General features: G+C 35.6%; 1 protein-coding gene across 11 annotated transcripts in view; it reads left to right on the forward strand.

Moving 5' to 3' along the window:
• MAP3K4 (mitogen-activated protein kinase kinase kinase 4) overlaps positions 1 to 16,912 on the forward strand; it is a 216,830-nt gene that overhangs the window by 108,407 nt on the left and 91,511 nt on the right. For all 11 annotated transcript variants that reach the window (XM_056814361.1, XM_007484860.3, XM_007484859.3 and 8 more), the window contains one exon: positions 15,022 to 16,382. In XM_056814361.1, coding sequence (XP_056670339.1) covers positions 15,022 to 16,382 — 1,361 coding nt within the window. The remainder of the gene's footprint in view (positions 1 to 15,021; positions 16,383 to 16,912) is intronic.

The following is a 16,912-nucleotide window of genomic DNA, read 5'->3' on the forward strand; positions in this document are numbered from 1 at the left end:
TTGTTGAAGACTATATAGATTTTTGCTTAATATAATGCTTTTAAATGCATAAAATAAAATATTTAGGATTTCAATTGAAACCAAAAACTATTGAAAATAAAGATGTAATTCTTTTCCTTATTCATATTTGCAGACTAGGCTAAGGCCTTTAGATAATGTGGTGATAAAGCAGTCATAATAATTAGAATTTTTCTTCCATTTTCTTGTTCACTTTTGCTTACATTTTTAGTATTCTGTTAAATTTGGAGTTTCTTTGCAGAAATCTTTATAAGTCACTTTTCCATTTCTTAAATATTAATTAAGTTTAGAATAGTTAATATGTGGAAATCCACTTAACTGGGAAGAAGTAACCTGAAAGCAAATGGTGAACACTACTGTTCAGTATCTTCCAATTTTAGAATTCCCACTTTTGCTTGCCATACTTTGAGTACTATATATGATATAAACTAAATAAAGGCTCCAGTTTTGACTTATATATTAAATCTTAGTAAAGCTTAATTTTTCAATGAAAAATAATTAAGTACTCAGTCAGTAGTTAATAAACATTTATTAATCATATACTATATGCCAGGCATAGTCCTAAGTACTCATGATATAAAAAAAGGCAAGATGCAGTTTGCTCTCAAGGAGCTCACTGTTTAATAGGGGAGACAGCTAAACAAATATGTATGGACAGGCCATATATGGAGAACCAAATCAATTAATTAAAAGAGAGATGGCCCTAGAATTGTGTTGGTGAAGGCATGGCATGTGTACCCTGGTGTGTGTCTCCATGCCTGGGGACAATTTACATATGCCCTTGCCTGGAGACCAGAGATAGTGAGTTCACTACCTCCTAAAACAGTCCATTCCATTCTTTTTTAAAAAAAAATTTTTGAACACTTACCTTCCATCTTAGAATCAGTACTGTGTATTGGTTCTAAGGCAGAAAAGTAGTAAGAACTAGGCAATAGGGGTTAAGTGACTTGACCAGGGTCAGAGAGCTGGGAAGTATCAGGCCAGATTTGAACCTAGGACCTCCCATCTCTAGAACTGGCTCTCAATCCATTGAGCCACCCAGCTACCCTTCCCCTGTCCCCCCCACCCCATACCATAGTTATGATAATTATCACCTGAATGTTTTATTTTTTTGTTAAAAATTTTTTTAAAATTTTTTTTGTTTTAAAATTGATGTTTTATATTTTCCAAAGAAAATTTCACATTTTCTTTCTGAGAAAAGCAGGCAGGTTTTTTGAGGAGGCAACTAGGTGTTCCTAATTCTCCCAGATTGTCTTGTATGTTTTTCTCTTTGTATGTTCAAATGTTTACACATTTCAGACTTGAAATCTTATCCTTATTGTGATTAGTTTTGTTGATGTTAAGAACATAAGGTTCCTTGAACCCTTCCTCACCTGTACACTGAGTATAACAGTGCTCATCAGAGTTCAATTAGCATACCATAAATATGAATTTAATTTTGCATCACCTTTAGCAAGAGTCATATGTCACAAGATTGGTATGAATTCTACTTCCTTTTAAACCAGTCAAACTTTTAAAACATGATGTAATGGAGAGATCATTGGACTGTGAGTCAGAAGATCTGCATTCTAATCCTGGCTCTAAAATTTTCTAGCCATGTGACTTTGGATAAGTCAGATCAACACCTGAACTTTAATTTATTCATTGTATTCCACAATACAAACTCCTTTCTCATTCTAATTGTATGATTTGTTGCTTATACATTTTTACTTTAACTTTTACATTTAACTTTAACTTTAACTAAAAGCCTAGATTAATTGTAAAGAACCTAATATTTCATTGATTGAGAAATAGGAGAATTGAGGGTAATATGACTATATTGAAAGATGACTTGAGTAAGACTCATGGATGACTTTCATTTCTTTGGGATACTTTCCTTTATAACACTTCCATATTAATTTTGAAATACTCTCTTCCTATCTTAACTGTGTTTAATTTTTTTTTTGTTTTAATTCAGTGAATTGTGTCTTTTTCAAATTATTGATAGTCTTTCACTGTTAGTATATACATGAGTACCTATCTATATCTCACATTGTTTAACATTGGATATGGTTGCCTTGTTTCTTCTGCTAGATTTTAGACTTTTCAGAAAAAAGATTCTTCCTTTTTTCAAATATTTCTCAAATTGACAAGCACAGTTCCTTGAACATAGTAGGTCTTAAGCAAATGCTTTTGCCAAAATCTGAAATACAAGATATTTCTTATAGCAAACATGTATTAAGTGTCTACTATTTGCTAGGCACTGTGTTAAGCTCCAGAGATATGAATACAGAAAAAAAACCCCGAAACAATCCCTGCTCTTAAGGAGCTTACAGATTAATGGGGGAAAGCAACATATAAAAGAACACTTTAAAGAGGTTGAGAGAGAAGAAGATAATGAGAAGTCAGAAGAGTTGCATAGCTAGGTGAGAAATAAGTTGTGTAAAGATGAATTTAGAGTTGTGACTTTAAATCTGGATTTAAATGGTTGCCAAATAAAATTCCCAAGTCAGTCTGAAAAATTATGGTAATTTCTTTAATATAGAGGGAAGGAATTTAAGGAGAAGAGAGAGGGAGAGGAAAAAGAGTTAATTTAAACTGCTCTGGCTCAGGCCAAGCCAGGCAGGAGTTAAAGGCCTTGGCCAAAGGGGCCTCCCTGAGCCCAAGGGAAAAGGAAGTCAGTCTTATCACTCACCAAGAGACTGTCTCAAGGAAGCTGTCTGAGTGAGCTCCTCCAGGCTGAGTTCCAGGTTTGAACTGGCGCCCAGGCTGCTCACAGGAAGTGATCAGCCAGCTCCAACTTTCCGGGGAAAGAGTTTTTGAGAGACGAAAAAATCCCAAATATATAGACCTTTCACCCTTGTGTATCTACCTCTAAAATTTTCACATCTACCAATCACATCAAAGGCTTTCTCCAGGACTGCCCATATGTTTAGTTCTCACCTTCTTTGATTAGTTTATATCTTTTGAGCTACTTCACACTTCTTTGTTAAGTTCACCTTTTGTTAGTTACTTGACCTTTTTGTGATTAATTTAACATTTATAGTTACTTAACACCTTTTTGTATTAAGGTCTAAAAATAGACTTAGCTTAAAGTTCTAGCTTCACTAGAACTTCATTGTTCAGTTAGGAGATTACAACTTTATCTTCCCCTAAAGTATGTCTAAGTAGGGTGGAGTAATGTAAAGTACTACAAGACATTCCTGATTCTGTTAAAGAGAGTATCTTCATTGTTACAATCAGGAGATAGCTAAATCAAATCTTCTATAGTAGGGTCTGAGTAGAGTGGAGTAGTTTTAAAATTCACAGATGTGAAGAAGTTCACATACTCTACTTTCCAGTCCGAAAGGTAAAGGATAGTATAAGGTAGATTACCAAGGCTAATAGGATCTTGCTGAATGATGAGGTCTCTTAATAATGAGCTTCCTGGAGTATGGTGGAGGAGTCAGAAATCACAAAGTTGTATAGCCAAATGAGAAAGGAGAAGGGGTGTGTGTGTGTATTTATATATACTTATGAGTGTGTATATATGTACACATATATTATACATATACTTATGTGTGTATATACAACACTATATATATGTATTTATATGCAACATGAATACAAGAGGGTTTTGAGAAAGGACACTAACCACTTAGAGGATCAGGGAAGGCTTTATGTATAAAGTAGTGCTTTAGCTAAGTCTTGAAGGAAAACATTTTAAGAAGTGAAAGTGAGGAGAAAGTACATTCTAGGAATGGGAGGTGATCAGTGCAAAGACCTGGAAACTTGACTCCAAATCTATTTCTTTCTACTCTGTTGGTAAGTTAATTTTCTTAAATATATATTGGAATATTTTATAGTATTAAATATTGATCACCTAATCTAGATTCTGGTGGCAGTTAACTATTGACTCCCTATCATTCTCCTGCTTTCTTCAGTGAGTTCAGTTGCTGATTCACAGTCTTTCATAGTCTCCCTCTCTGCCCCACCTCCTCCTTTAGCAGGCAACTTCAATATAAATATCAATTCAAATATATAATTTCCCAGTTCCTTAGTCTACTCACTTCCCATGACCTATTTCACTCCACATCAACCCCACACAGAAGGAGTCATACCCTTGATCTTGCTATCACCCAGAAATGTTTGCCTTCCATTTGACAAACTCTGAAATGTATTTTTCTGGTTATAGATAATCCTTAGCTTGTGTAAATGAACAATTCTGCAGATGTCTAAGCAAATTTTTTTTTACATAATGTGAATATTTGCTGGCAGATATGGGGAAGTCAGGGAGGCACAGAGGCAGGAAGGGGGCAGGCACATGATTCGAGAATACATAGGGGCCAGGGACAGAGAAACCAGAGCAGGAGGAAGAATGTGCAGCACCATAAGACGGACATGTGGTACCTGAGTGTGGACTAGGGCAGGTGGATGGATCAGGGCAAAGGTCTCTTCTCTCAGCACCAGAGTTCTGAAGCTAAACCCTTCATCTGGTGGTGGAAGTGATGGTGGTCTCTCTGTAAGTCAGTTCTGCTTTCACTTGGAGATTATAAAATATATATATTTTGTTTTTTATTGGGCCGAGACCACAGAGTAAGCTAACCAAGGAAGTGTTTCCACTCCTGAGAGCACAGTACTGTACAGTTGAGTTAATGTATGTGATTTTTTTGGAATGCGAGTTTCTTTTAGAATTCTTTATGCAAGGTCAAATTTGCTTAATGCAAATTTATGTAAAGGGAAAACTGTCTAATATATGATTATATGATATTATTTTTAATTATTAAATAGTATAATGTTTATCATTCTATCTTTCACTGTGGCTTTAACCCTCTTCATCCTCACAATGGCTTTCATTCCCTCCATCCCTTTGTACTGGCTATGTTCCTTTCCTTATCTCAACCTCTAGGCAAACCAGTTCAATTCCATACTATTCTGCTTTTGAATCTCTTATCCTCCTGTTCTGTCATTCATCACATTTTGCCAGACCCCACACTGCATTACTCAAAATATCAGCTTTTATCAGTCCTATTCACATGCTGATGAATGGAACTGGAAAAGTGATGAACAAGTCCCCTATGAATTTATTTTAATCTCACCTGGACTGCAGCAAGACAATCCTTTATTATTGAGACAATACTATTACTATTCTCCTTCTTTATTATATACTATCCTATTCACTTCAGTGGCATTCCAAACCTATTTTTCTCTACTCAAATCTCTCATAGTACCTCCTGCCTGAACCCTCACATCTGAGGAACTTTGCCTCAAATTCAAAATATCCCAGCTCCAGTCTATTCTCCATTCAGCCACCAAAAGTGATTTTCCTATAACACAAGTCCAATCATGTCACTCCCTACTCAGTAAACTCAAGTTGTTCCCTCCTTCCTTCAGGAGAAAATACAAAGTACTCTGGCATTCAAGGCATTGCATAACCTAGCCTCTTCCTACCTTTTCAGGCTCCTTGCACTTTACTCCCCAACATGTCCATCCAGTGACTGTGGCCTCCTGACTGTTCATGAACAAGACATTGCATCTTTTAGCTCTAGGAATTTTCTCTCTGGTTCCCATACCTAGAATACTCTCACTTCCTCATCTTTGCCTCCTGTCTTCCCTGGATTTTTTTTAGGTCTCAGCTAAATCCCTTTCATAAGAAGCCGATACCAACCTCTCTTAACTCTAGGGCTTTCCTGCTTTTAATTATTTCCTATTTATCCTATATAATAACTTGTTCATATAGATTTGTTTGTGAAGAGTTGAGAATAAAGATGAGGTTAGAAACCTGGATAAGTTAGACGATAGCAGTGGTGGTACTCTCAATTATAACCACAGATCAAAAGAGAAGAGGATAAGGGAGAAAAGGTAATGAGCTCTGTATAAGGAAGTTGAATTTTTAATGAATAATAAGCAGTTGGGTGATTTGGGATTAGAGCTAAGGAGAGCAAATATGGCCTAGAACTAGGAAGTCACACTGAGAAACTGAAAAACAAAAACCCTAATGCATTCTTCAAAAGAGAATTAAACATACTTTGTCTCTCACTACAGAGAATAACTGGAAAGTTAGGAAGACAGGAGGATTGGGTGGGGGGTGGATTATGGAGGGGAATAATGAATTCAGTTTTGGAAATGTTGAGTTTGAGAAACCTATATGACATCCAATTCAAGATGACCAAAAAGCAAAAGTATAGTGTGTGAGAGACTGAAGTAGTACATAAATATGTGAGAATCATTAGCATTGAGATAACTGAATTAAGTAGAGCCAATGAAATCTAGGGCGTTCCTAGTTTTAATTATTTCTTATTTATGCTGAGTACCACTTGTTTGTATGGATTGATTTGCTGTATCCTCCATTAGGTTGTGATTTCCTTGAGGGCGTGAATTGTCTTTTGCTTCTTTTTGTTTCAGCAGGGTTTTTAGCACTGTGCCTGGGTGCTTCATAAATTTTGTTTGTTAATTGATTGATGCTATTTGTAGTGAACTTCTTCCTATCTCACACCAAACATATTCCATTGCTTTTTTCTTCCTTTACAAAAAGATAGCCATTTTCCTGGTAGGCCAGTCCTTCTATAAGCAACTTTGAGCCCCTCCCTTCTCATATCTCTCATATAGTAGATCTCATACCTTCTTATATCATATATCTCATATAGTAGATAACCAGACACCTTGCCAAATCTCCTCATTTCCCTTCCAGACTGCTGCTTCAAAGTTGACTATATGATATGTACCTAAAACTGCAGAAAGTAAAACCTTTGATAAAGGGGCCCTCCTGTATTGTAGAATCTTATCACTTCTACCTTCACATCTTTCATATTCATCTCCTTACACAGTCACAAACACTAGACCTCATCACCTTATGTCTGAACTATTGCAATGGTTTTCAAGCTGATTTCCCTACCTAAAGTCTCTCTGTTCCAATCTGTCCTTTGTTTAGTCCTGAAGCTGACATTTCCAAAGTGTGTTTAACATTGTACTCCCACTTACCCCAATTTAGTAAATTCAGATAACTCTTTTTTATCCCCAGAGTCAAATATAAAGTCCTCTGACATTTTGATATTTGGCATATTTATAACTTGATGTCTTCCTACCTTTCCAGGTTTGGTAAAATTTACTTTCCTAGACATATTACACAGTTCAGTCACACTGACTGTCATACTTTTCCCAGTATATGACATGCCCTCTGAAAGGTCCATTTTTTTTTAACCGACTGACCTCCACACCTGGAATATTTTTCCCCCTCATTTCTACCCCCCCTATCACCCTGGCTTCTTTCAAAAGCTTTTCTCAAAAGCCACCTTCTACCAAAGGCATTGCTCAGCTCCCCACTTTGCTTCTGATTATCTTTCATATATTCTGATTTATCTCCAATCAAAAAAAATTATTAAGCATCTATAATTTGCCAAACATGCTAATCACTGGGTATACAAAAAGAGGCAAAAGGCAACCCATGCCCTCAAGGAGTTTACAGTCTGATGGACTCTTAATTATTTCCAGGTTTTTCTCTCCTATTAAAATGCCCTTTTGGTGGGTAAGGGAGTATTTTTTTAATCTTTTTTTTTTTATATCCACAGAGCTAAGCATAGAACCAGGAAGCATTTGATAAATGTTTGTTGATGTTACTTTACTTATAAAAAGCCAGTAATTCGTTAAATATTCATTAAACCTTTACCATTCCCAAAGTACTGATCTGGGGATTTTTTTCACTGTTGTAATTCTATTTCATTGGTTTAAGGGGGGAAAACTAGCTCTATTAAAGCAGATTAGTCAATGTTCAAGCTATTTAAAGTCTTAGAGTTGCCTGAGGCAATGAAAGGTTAGATAGCTTACTGTCTGTCAGCTTGTGTCCGAGGCCTTTCAACTTGTTTTGACTGAGGCACACTTCCTACTGACCATTGTGGCAGTCAGGTGAAACAAAAATAAAGTATGCTGTAGTCACTGAAGTGAAGTGGTATAATGCAAAGAATATTGTATTGGAGTCAAGAGAAAGCTGAATTTAAATCTTGTTCTTGCATTACTCATTCAACTGGATTTGTTTCATTCTTAAGTAAGCACATTCCTTAAGTTAAGTAGCGCATAAACAAGAAATAGGGGATCTTGACAGAATGTTTTTAAAACTAGATATAATAGGAATCTTAAGGAATATGCTTACTTTTTTCAGCCTCATTTATATGCTTTCCAGAAATTGTTCAATAATAAAAGTATATTTTATAAAATAGAACAAAATTGTATTTACTTATAACCAAAAAGTGAAATAAAAATAAGAGACCAAATGAAGATTATATATATTTTTCAGAATGAATTAAATATCAAATCATGGAAACAGTAAAAATTATATTGAAGAAAATGTTAACAGTGATACAGGATTTATTGGTTATAGCTAACGGTCCTTAGGGGATAATTTATATCTCTGAACACTTATGTTAACAAAAGAAAGTAATACAATTTCTAATAAATTCAGTATTCTGAAACGAACTCTTACTTTGTCCTTTTTTCCCCCCAGACTCTTGCCAAGCTGTCTTATGTGCCTTTGATCCCATCTTCCCTAAAAGCTTAACATTCTGTCATAACCCTTTTCTTTCAAATCTTCAACATCTTCCTTCATCCAGCTGATTACTTTTTTGCTAACTTTAAACATACCTCTGACTCTTAACAAGTACAAGGTTCACTAGACAATCTGTCTTAAGGATTTGTCCTACTTTCTTCCTTTTCTTACCCAAACTCCTTGAAAAAGCTGTCTACACTTGCTAGCTATACTTTCTCTGCACTCCTTTACCTGTTGCAGTATGGCTTCAGCTCTCATTAGCCAACTGAAACTGCTATTGCCTATCAGTGATCTCTTTATTGCCAAGTCTGGTCTTTTCTCATTCTTTATGCTTCTTGACCTGTCTAGTGCATTTGACACTGTTGATCTCCTCTGTGTTTTCATGACATTGTTTTTTTCCTGATGTGCTTCCTGTTTGTCTGGCTGCTTTTTCTCAGTCTTTTTGCTGGCTTTTCATCCTTGTTATTCCCTTAAACTGGGAATTTTCCAAGATTTTATCCTAGTCATTCTTGCCCTCTCCCTCTATATTCTGTCTTTTGCTAACCTCATCATCTCTTATGGCTTTAACTATTATCTCTATGCAGATGACATATCTATGTATGGCTATATATGGATATATACATATCCATCCTTATTCTCTCTACTGCACTTCCTCATCACTAATTGCATATTTGTAAATGCACTATGTCTAAAACTTTACTCATTGTTTTTCCTCCTGAAAGACCCTTCCCCCCACATAAACTTACCCATTTCTGTTGAAAGTAGTACTAGTCTTTCAATCTCCTTGTTTCATAAACTTGGAATTATATTAGAATTATATTAGAACCCTCATTCTATATCATTTCACATATCTAATGAGTTGCTAAATTTTGCCATTTCTATCATTTATAACTCTTCATTTTGCACACAACCCTCTCTCTCTACTAACAGCTACCTCCTTAGTTCATGTCCTCATCAGTTCTCACCTGCATATTGTAGTGATGGACAAATTGGTTGCCTCATCTTGAGCTGCTTACCATAACAATCCATATTAAATATGCATATTAAATTAGTGGTCACATCTCTTGCATCTGATCTCTTCTTTCTACTCCAACAGTTTTCATCTTAATTGCATTGGCTATCCCATGTACCTGGAATGTACTCCCTCTCTTCCTTTAAGATACAACTCAAGCAATATCTTATACATAAAGCTTTTCCTGATCTCACTCCCTCCCCTCACCCACACTCTACCCAACCCTTGGTGAACTCCTTCCCAAACTATCTTTGTTGTTAACTCTATAGTTGTTCAGGGGGTGCAAGGCCCTTAGCATTCTCCCTTGAGATACTACAAGGGAACTCTAAAGATACAGTGCTCTGGACCTCAGATCAAAGAAGGCCTAACCCCAGGAGACTAGATTCAACTCAAGAATACAGGGGACTAAGGAGGGCTGACCAGCCAATGCAAAAATACAGGAGGGTGGAACCTGTTCCTGGCACAAAGGCTCAGTTGGGTAATTAAAAACTGGAGAGATTAGAAATATTTTTAAAAAATAACTATTAAAAAATCAGGTTTATAAACTTGATATTATCCTTATTCCCCATTCTTCCTCCCTTGGCGTATTGAATCAATGATCACATCGCTTTTTAAAAATATGAACTTTAAGCAACAAAAAGACATTCCATATATATATATTCCATATACACATATATACAACACTAAGAGGATTGTATGTGAAACTATGATCTTTTATTTCCTACTGCTTGTTTTTTAAAGTAGATAATTTCATCTATTACTTTCAAAACTCTCTCCCCAGTTATCAAAAGAATGGAAGAAACAATTTGAAAACTCTTGTAACATATGCACATCATCAAGTATGACCATATCCAAAAAGTTATGTCACTTTTTTCTTTACCTTGAGTCCTCTGTCACAAAATGGGTAGATAACATCATAGGTTCTCTGGAGACTTTGCAGATATTGCCTTGATGAGGATCCTTAAGTTTTTTCCTAAGTTGTAGGCCTTCATCAATTATTCTGGTTCTGTGCACTTTGCACCATTTCATTTTACTCAATTTTTTTCAGAATCATCTTTTTCATAAGTCTTTAGCCATTTATTCATTTTAGCCAATATTCAGCCATTCCCCAAATGATGGCTATTTCCCCTCTTAGATTTTGGATTTACTTTTCCCTCTAATCTCCCCTTTTATTCTGTCCTTCAACATCTGGGAGTTTATTCTTTTTGGTATACCTCCCTAGTATTTTTCTCACCCTTAATCCTCTACCACCTTCCCTGTTTATTTCCCTATTGAGTTTTAGGCTTCAAATTATCATCCAAACTCTGTGTGTGTGTCTATATTTAACTTTGCTTTGTCTATTTCACATGAAAATGTCCACATTGTACAAACTCTATAGACCTTAGTGTTCTCTTCCCCTGAGGGGGAGCAAACCTGAAAAGTACTATGCCAAACAGAGAATTCCTGAGACCCAGGCCCTCTTTCCCAGAGCAAACCTGAGAGATACAATGCCTGTAAATTAAGATAATCTTTATTAATCTACATGTGCATGTGGAATAAATTAGCCCAATGCCAAAAGGCTCAAAGTTTAGCTGACCAGTGACTACATATATAATTCTATAAAGGGATGGCCGGAAGAGAGGTTAGAAGGGGCTGAACATCCAGGTGAGGATCTGGGCATGGTAGGGTCAGAGACTTCTAGGGACAGGGAATGATGGATTGCCAGATTCAAAGGGTAACAAAGACTTTTGGGTATGTATTTGGGGGTACAATAACATATTCTTTAACATGATAAGCAAGCATGAAGTTATCAGGTTCCCAAGCTTTGGAATTCAAAGAGGATACAGAGATGTGCCCATCAAGATTACATGATAAACAATTCCAAAATGAATCAAACTTACAGAGATAGAGAGTGTGAGATCCAGACTGTTTTTGTGAAATGAAAATTTGCTTATTATCTCATCCCAGAGACTCAGAGAGCTGATTGATGGGACAGGCCATTGACTGGTGGGACCCAGATCCAAAGGAATATTCCAGGACGATCAGGACAGGTTTTCATTGTTATTTCAGCCAGATTATTTCATGCTTTCAAAGGCAGTTTCTTCAAGTCACTCTGGGTTCCAAGTAAGTGGAATAGGTTTCACACATCTTCAACATTCACATAGTAGATCAATTCAAGCATATCAGAATAATTAGTGTATTTAATTTACATCATTTCCTCTACCCTTTCTTTTATGTTTCTGTACTCTTCTTTTGAAATAGTCAGTTCTATCACTTCTTTCTTTGTTCACCAGAGTATTTCTTTTATCTCTTTTCCTTTCTATCTTCAGACTCTCAGGATAGAATCAGTCTACACCCAGGACCTCTGTGATTTTTTTGTTTGTTTGTTTTGTTGGTTAGTCTTTTAGTTGTTTACTAAGTCTCTGGTTCTGTGCTAAGAGCTGGGGATAATACAGAAAAGTAAAAGGCAGTTCCTGCTCTCAAGGTACTCATAATCTAACTGAGGTGATAACATGCAAACAAATGTACAAACAAGTTATATACAAAATTATTAGGAAATAATCATTTAAGGAAAGGCACTGGGATTAAGCAGAATTGGGAAAGACTTCCCCTAAGGGATTTTTCCTGGGACTTGAAGGAAGTCAGGGAAAGCAGGAGATAGAAGAAGGGAGAGCATTCCAGGCATGAGTTTCAGAAGTCAGAGAAAACACCTAGAGCCAAGAAGTGGAGTGTCTTGTTCAGGAAACCACAAGGGGAACATTTTCTCTGTGTCAGATTATGGATATGGGGGTAGAGGGATGCTGAAAAGTAAAGATTGGAAACGACAGGGACTAAGTTTTATAAGGGGCTTTGAATGTCAGAGAATTTTGTATTCAGTCTTAGAGGTGCTAAAGAATTTATTATTATTAAAGAAGTTTCTTGATGGGTGGGATGGAGTGGGTAGGATATGTCTGGGTTTGTGTTTTAGGAAAGTTACTTTGGTAGCTGATTGGAGAATAGATTGGGGTGGGGAGACTTGAGGCAAGTTCACCACAGGCTATTGCAGTAGTCAAGACATGCAGAAAAGTGGGCCTGTACTAGAGTTGGGATAGTGTTAGATGAAAGAGAAAAATCTATTGGAGAGCTGTTGCAAAAATAAAATTGTCAGCCCATGGGAATAGGTTACATTTTGGAAGGTAAGAGAGTTGGAAGTTGAGAATAGAACCTAGGTTTCAAGCTGGAGCAACTAGAAGTGATGGGAGTGCTACTCTTTGCAGTAGTAGAGGAGTTTGGAAGGAGAAAAGATAAGTTTTGGACACATTGAGCTTAAGGTGTCTTTTAGAAATCCAATTTGGGATATTTAAAAGGCAGTTAGTGATGCAAAAGTGGAGGTCATCTGACAGTTCAGGGCTGGATTAGTAGATTTGAAAATCATAAAAAAAAGATGATAATCAGGAAGTAGAGAAGAGGATCCAGGACAGAGCCCTTTAGAAGAAGCCCTTTAAGAAGAAGATGGTAGATATGGTCAAAGTATGCAACTCTCACTATCCCCTCTTCCTCCCCCTAAAAAAGAAAACCAGGCATTAGGATTCTGAAGAGTCATTATCCTCCTATAAAATGTTAACCACTATGTCCTCATATACCCTATTCCATTTCCTCAATTAAATTTACTTTCCAAAATTTCTCTTGCCTCTTTTGTATTTCAGAAGTCCTATTCATCATTTTTATCTTTGTTTATCTTATCAGCTAAATTTTCCTTTTATTTTAAGTTTTATTTATCTTCTTTTGATTTCCAAAATTTCTTTTTCAGGGTATATGAGGAGGATTATTAATTTGTTGATTTTTATAATTGGCACACAGTTGTAAAACACCTACTTTGTTTCAAGCATTGTTCTGAGTGCTAGAGATAAAAGTGCAAAGAATGAAGTCATCTCTGTTGATAAAGAAGTTACATTCCAGTGGGAGAGACAATAAGTACATATAAAAACATATACAGAATAAATACAAATACATACAAAAAAATACTCAGCTTTGTAGGGTGAATTATTCTTAGTTGTAAGCTAGTGTCTTTTGCCTTTGCAGTATTGTATTCCAGAATTCCTTCTCATTTACAACTGCTAGGTGATTCTGGCACCAGTCCCTTGATATTCAAACTACTTTCTGGATGCTTACAGTATTTTTTCCCCCTGAATTTTGGCTATAACATTCCTTGGATTTTTTTTTCTTTTTGTGGTTTCTTTCAGGAGGTAATAAGTTGATCTTTTTATCTTCAATTTGCTCTTTGGTTCCAATAGATCTGGACAGTTTAAATTTAAGATTTCTTTAAACATAGTGTTGAGGCTTTTAAACAAAATTCTAGCTTTTCAAGATATCCAATTCCTAAATTATTTTTCTTTGACCTGTTTTCCAGGTCATTTGTTTTTTATATCTAATATCTTATTTTTTATTTTTAAATTTTTGTTCTAATATTTCCTGTTGTCTCATGGAATAATTGATTTCTGTTTCATCTATTCTAGTTTTCAGGGAGTCCATTACTTAGGTAAGGCTTACCACTTCTCTTCTAAGCTATTTATTCATCTTCTAATTATTGCTACTAGAACTCTTATTTCATTGTGAACAGATCACTCAGCAGAGGTAGCAAGGTAAGCAGCCTCATATCCATTCAAGATCTTGCATCCTTTTAGTATTGAACTGTCTTTAAATATCCATAATATAAAAGATAATGCAGAGAGAAGCTGCTTATAAATACTATGCTATTGACAAATTACTAGCACCTGCCCTTTTTTCTGTTTTAAAAGTAATTACCAGAATCAAAATAAGTTAAACATATCGTTCTTGTTATCTGTTTGTTTTTTTAAGTTTTGCAGAAATTAGTGAAATGTTGGTGAATTTGTGACTGTTGGTTTGCATGCCTATATTTTCTTTCTTTAGTGATCATGTCTTCTATAATTTTGGATATAGAAAAGAGAAATTAGCTTCAAATCATCATTAGATGATATGAAAAGAAAACATAAAATATATTTGATGTGCTTTAGAAAAGGTTAATAAAAGTTTTACAAAAGTTGAGACCTTAGAAATTTTTGATAACTTATTAATTTCTACCTAAGTTTCAGGTAATATGATAAAAGACAAGAAATTGTAACAAATAATCAGGATTTAAAAATATATTTGATCTAGTAATAACTTTATTTACTATCTTGCATATAGTATAATAATATAAATTATCTAATACTTATAGCTATGTACTTAGCACTTTAATGTTTGCAACACATTTTACATATTTTATTTCTTTTGACCCTTACAAAAGCCCCGTGAAGTAGATCCTATAATTATATCCATTTTACAGAGGAGAGAGGCTGAGCTTGAGAGACATTAACTTACTTGTCCAGGGCTATTATACAACTGCTAAAAGTCTGAGGCAGGATTTGGGTTCATATCTTCCTGACTCTTAAGTCCAAGGTTTCACTTAGCAACCTTATTTATTCTGGCATATATGTTTTTAGAATTAATGCTATTTTGTTATGTTTTCTTATAGAAAAAATGAATGCACCAAATCAGCTTCCTCACAAAGACATTGGCAAAACGGTAGAGAATGTGGAAGAACACAGCTATAAGCAAGAGAAAAAGATCCGAGCCACTCTTAGAACGACAGAACGGGATCACAAAAAAAATGTACAGTGCTCATTCATGTTAGACTCAGTGGGTGGATCTTTACCAAAAAAATCAATTCCGGATGTTGATCTAAATAAGCCTTACCTTAGCCTTGGCTGTAGCAATGCTAAGCTTCCAGTTTCTATGCCTATGCCTATAGCCAGAACTGCACGGCAGACTTCTAGGACTGATTGTCCTTTGGAACGCTTAAAATTCTTTGAAACTTTACGACTTCTACTAAAACTTACCTCAGTCTCAAAGAAAAAAGACAGGGAGCAGAGAGGACAGGAAAACACATCTGCTTTCTGGTTTAACCGATCCAATGAACTTATTTGGCTTGAGTTACAAGCCTGGCATGCAGGACGGACCATTAATGACCAGGACCTTTTTTTATACACTGCCCGCCAAGCCATCCCTGATATTATTAACGAAATCCTCACATTCAAAGTAAATTATGGAAATTTTGCATGTGTGAGAAATGGAGATAGTTTTAATGGTACTTCAATGGAAGGACAGTGCAGAGCACCCCATGGAATCAGTGCTATGGGTTACTCAAACTATCATGAACATCTCCAACGCCAGCGGGTCTCATTTGAGCAGGTAAAGCGGATAATGGAGCTGCTTGAATACATAGAAGCACTTTATCCCTCTTTGCAAGCTCTTCAAAAAGACTATGAAAAATATGCTGCGAAAGATTTCCAAGACAGAGTGCAGGCACTCTGTTTGTGGCTAAACATTACAAAAGACTTAAATCAGAAACTAAGGATTATGGGGACTGTTTTGGGCATCAAGAATTTATCTGACATTGGCTGGCCAGTGTTTGAAATACCTTCTCCCCGACCATCCAAAGGCACAGAACCAGAGGAGGAGGAAAGTGACACAGAAGAAGTGAAGGAATTGGATGCTACCACCGATGAAAGTGAAGAAGACCATATCTTGGATCGGAGTGTAAAGGACCTCAGACAGGCTATGGAGAGCAGTTTTGACCTCCTGCCACAGGACCATTTTTCTAAGAAGTTTGACAGACTTGAATCTGAAGATGAATCAGTCGGCTGGGGAACATCAGAGTACAGTACTGAAGCAGGCTATAGTAGATACTGTCTAACTTCTATATATAGGCCATTTGTAGACAAAGCACTCAAACAGATGGGTTTGAGGAAATTAATTTTAAGACTTCACAAGCTAATGGATGGTTCTTTACAAAGGGCCCGTATAGCATTGGTTAAGAGTGATCATCCTTTGGAGGTAGGTTTCTGGTGGATACTAAAAAGAGATTATAGTTTTTAGAATTTCATATTTCTTGTCAGTTTGAATGTGCATTTATTAATTTAGTCTTTACCTCTTTTTAGTGGTGTTTTCTCATAGTTTTTCTATAAAAAAGTGCTAATTATCTTTTCAATTTAGAAGTTCTGCATTTTAAGTGAATAATTTAAATGAAATTTAAATATTCTTGTTTAGTGAAAATTAAATGAAAGAAAAATCTTAAAACATTTTATAAAGTAAAAAAGTAAGCTACATAATATAACATAATATTTACACAATAAAAATATTTCAAGATGACTAGTACAAATTGATCTATAAGAAAGGACATTAAACAAAGGGTAAGATGTATTTAGGAGGGGAAGGAAGTCACTAATTCAAATGTAGCCTAAATATAGACAAAATAAGAAGAAAATGAAAAAAAACAAAACAAAACAAAACCAAGGAGTGGAGGTCTCAGTTGATAGAAAACTACTTTTGAGATAACATTGCAATGTTGCTGCTGGCAAAGGGAG

Source organism: Monodelphis domestica, chromosome 2 (assembly GCF_027887165.1).
Source record: "Monodelphis domestica isolate mMonDom1 chromosome 2, mMonDom1.pri, whole genome shotgun sequence".
NCBI lineage: Eukaryota > Metazoa > Chordata > Mammalia > Didelphimorphia > Didelphidae > Monodelphis > Monodelphis domestica.